At 50.1% G+C, this 3,949-nt stretch overlaps 1 protein-coding gene across 1 annotated transcript; it reads left to right on the top strand.

The window, feature by feature from the left end:
* Positions 1-276: 276 nt before the first annotated feature.
* LOC126003912 (chromodomain Y-like protein) lies at positions 277-1,791 on the top strand. The gene has a single exon (XM_049770242.1). It carries the CDS (start codon positions 277-279, stop codon positions 1,789-1,791), a length of 1,515 nt encoding a protein of 504 aa, XP_049626199.1.
* Positions 1,792-3,949: the final 2,158 nt, after the last annotated feature.

Below are 3,949 nucleotides of genomic sequence, written 5' to 3'. Positions count from 1 at the left end.
CTTCGGTTGGCGGAGCCCTTTAAGCAGCAACCGGAAACGGAAATGAGGTCATAGAAAGCACAGCCAGCCTCAGAGTTTCCACGCCACTGATCTTCTGAGCCCAGAAAGGGCGGAAGTGACGCCGCAGGACGCCCCGCCCACCGGAAGCAAAGTGCCGCCGCAGGACACCCGCCGGCTGGAAGCGGAAGTAACGCCATAGAGGGCCCGGAAGTGACGCCATAGAGAGCCAGGCCTCCGGTGTCCGTCACAAAGGGCCGCTGGCCGGCGCGGGCCAGCATGGACGGCGAGTCGCTGTACGAGGTGGAGAGGATCGCGGCCGAGAGGCACGGCCCCACGGGCCAGCGCGAGTACCTGGTGCAGTGGAAGGGCTACGGCCGCGATGGCGACACCTGGGAGCCCGAGGAGAACATGGTGGACTGCGCCGAGGCGCTGCAGGACTTCCAGGTCTGGCGGGCGGAGCAGGAGGGCGGGGCCCTGGCCTGGCCGGCGGAGGAGCCCGAGGCGGCAGGGGCCCGCCCCGAGAGCCAGGGCAGCGTGTCCACGGGGCTGCCGGACGAGGAGCTCGAGGCAGCTTGGGAGATGGCCGGGCACGGCGACTCGGTGAAGGCCTGTGACGCGCAAGGCCTGAAGACCGAGGAGCCCGACAGCGACAGCGACGAGCAGGAGGGAGCCCCGCCGCTCTACTGGGGGCTCCCGCGGGCCCCGCTCCAAGCGCCTTCCACGCAGCCCAAGGACAGGGGAGGAAGCTTCAGCGGCCTGCGCATCAGGCTGCGGACCAGCGACCTGGAGTCCGAGGCCCAGGCCCTGGCCCGCGACAGGGTCGGCCCTTGGAAATCCGCCTCCGTGGACAGCGGGTGGGACAGGAGGAAGGCGTCCCCCGTCCACGTCCCCTACAGACTCAGGAGGCCAGCGGCTGATCGGAGCAAGCAGCCAGCAGCATCGTTGGCTCGCTTCATGTGGAGGAAGTCTGAGGACCGCCCCTCCTACCGAGATATCGTCGTCAGGAAGCAGGAGGCTTTCACCCACATCATCCTGTTCAGTAGGTCGTCGGAGAAAAACTGCCTCCATCCTGGTGTCATGAAGGAAATGCAGAGCGCCCTGACCTGTGCCGCCAAGGATAACAGCAAATTTGTGCTGCTGGGCGCAGCAGGCAGTGCTTTCTGCGGTGGATTGGACTTGGCCTATTTGTCTAGGAACCTGCAGCAGGACCAAGAAAGGGAGAGCCTCAGAATCGCAGAATGCCTCAAGAGGTTTGTGAGTCACATCATTCAATTCAGCAAGCCTATAGTGGTTGCAGTTAATGGGCCGGCCCAGGGCCTGGGAGTAGCCATCTTGGCCCTCTGTGATATTGTGTGGTCCAGCGACTCGGCTTGGTTCCAGACTCCTTACATAGACCAAGGCCAAACTCCAGATGGCTGTTCCAGCCTGACCCTGCCCAAGATCATGGGGGGAGCAGCTGCCTCTGAAATGTTCTTCACAGGCCGGAAGCTGACCGCTCAAGAGGCGTGTGACAGAGGCCTGGTGTCCCAAGTATTTAAACAAAAGGAGTTTTATAGGATTGTTCTCTCTCATGCCAGAAAACTGGCCACGTCCTACCCCCTCATTCTGGAAGAATGCAAGAACTTGATGCGCTGTGGAACTAAGGCAGAACTGGAGAAGGCCAATGCCCGAGAATGTGACGTGTTGAAAAATACGTGGGCATTTTCACCAGTAGTTCCCCCTGTGATCAGTGCCTTGTCAGAACATGGCACACAGAAGAGAGCACAGAAAGACACTCTATCTCTGTATTGAGGCAATGCTACTGCTTGTGGACCAAGACATAGGTTGATGGATAATTCTCAAGGTCAGTCATGCACACTTTTGTCATTTCAGATCACAAAATAAAACAAATCACATACGGAAATGGAAATACAAATTACAATCTGAAAAGAAACCTTTGCAGACCTAATTGAAACAATCCTTTCTTCGAAGAACAGAGGTGCCACCACCACCCCCATCTGATCCAATGCAGTCATTTATTTCCACCTAGGCAGATCAACCATAATAAATATTTGCCTTTGAGCTCCAGACTGTTATTTTGTTTTTGTTTTGCGCCATTGCCTTCTAACTGGCACTGGGTATTTAATAGAATTCTGAGTTCTTGGCTGGGTATGATAGGAAATGGCATGCCACTTGCTTTTCTCACCTTTGAGTATGATTATCACAGTTAGGTAGTGAAGATGGGGGAGAAAGAAGTCCAGAGGGAAGAAAGGAGCTGAAGGTCAAGGAGCCAAACTAGGGAATGAGAGACTGATGGGAGATGTGGGAGAGAATGCAAAGAGCCTTACAGGCTTGCAGCCGACATGCCTTTGTCTTCCAGAAATTCTTGAGGACAGATCACAGGATGATCACACAGCCTGAGGAGAAAAGCTCTGCAGAGAATTTGGAGAAAGTCATTTGAGCCCTTACTTCTATTGTCTCTGGGCATTATTACAATAATGTCCTTCCAGGACTCAGCACCATTGCTGAAACTGGGGACAGGCCTGTGTGTCTGGCAGGAACAGGGAGGATACAGTCCTAATCCCTTCTACCAAGCTAGAACAGGACCTCCTTGCCAGCCTTCCCTCAGTCTCCTTTTGGGTTCCAGTGCCATTACTGAAACCCCCTTCCTTCCCACCAGTCCTCCTTCTCCCAAACTTTGCAGATGCTAGTACAACATGAAGACATTTTAATATATATCATATACCCTGGCAGATTGGATCTAGCACTTCTTTGAACACCCTGATACTCCACATTCCAAACCAATAAATGCAAAAATCCATGAGGAAGTTAAAGAAAACTTCTACTGTGGAGGATATGAAGAGAAATCCTGGCAAATCTCCAAGCCCACCCAAACGCCTGAACTTTATAGATGATGACCTAAAATTAATATTGTTTTAGCAATGGAAATCAAAGAGTCACTAGCCTGTAAATTAAGAAATCTATAGATGAGCTATTCAACTCAAAGAAGAACTCTTTCAAATGATGAGAGAATGTATACAAATGGAACTGAAGGAACTAAAAAACACATTAGCAAGCCATAATAGTAGAAACACACAGGTGGAGAATCACATAGACGAACTTGAAGACAAATAACAAGCCAGCAGTGTTAAAAACATATAAGTCAAAAAAGAAAGGAGAGACAAAACCCTGGAAGAAAATGTAAGGTACTTACAAGACAAGAGAAATAACCTCCGAATTAGAGAAATTCCAAAAGGGAAAGAAAACAGTAAAGGGGAAAATCAAGTAGTAAGGGAGATAATAGCAGAGAACTTCCCCACCCTTGGGAAAGAAGTTTCTCTACAATTCCAAGAGGCAAAAATAGTGTCAAACAAAATATAACAGAATAACACCAAAACATTTCAGTAATCCAAATGGCAAAAAACATATCGACTCTTTAAAGCAGTAAGGGAGAATAAAAACCTCAAGTATAAAGGAAACAACATAAGAATCAAACCAGGGGCCAGGGCAGTGGTGCAAGAGGTAAGGCATCTACTTTGCACATGTGCTAGCCTAGGACAGACTTCAGTTCGATCCCCCAGCATCTCATATGGTTCCCCAAGCCAGGAGCAATTTCTGAGCGCATAGTCAAGAGTAACCCCTGAGCGTGACCAGGTGTGGCCCCCCCCCAAAAAAAGGAATCAAACCAGGTCTTTCATTTAAAACAATCCACGCAAAGGAGTGAAATGACATATTCAAATGAAAGAAACTCAACCTATAGTCCACTACCCAGCAAAACTCTCATTTACATGGGAGAAAAGGTTAGAAACATTCTCAGATAAAAAAAAAAAAAAAGAACTCGTGACATTTGCGTTAACAAAACCGACTCACAGGGCAATTACACAAACCAAATCCCCAATTGTAACAATAACAACCCTACACAATATAATGGCAAAACAGCCCTTTCTGTCAATAGTTACCCTAAATGTCA

This window comes from Suncus etruscus, chromosome 3 (genome assembly GCF_024139225.1).
Source record: "Suncus etruscus isolate mSunEtr1 chromosome 3, mSunEtr1.pri.cur, whole genome shotgun sequence".
NCBI lineage: Eukaryota > Metazoa > Chordata > Mammalia > Eulipotyphla > Soricidae > Suncus > Suncus etruscus.
This window is presented reverse-complemented; position numbering and strand designations above follow the sequence as displayed.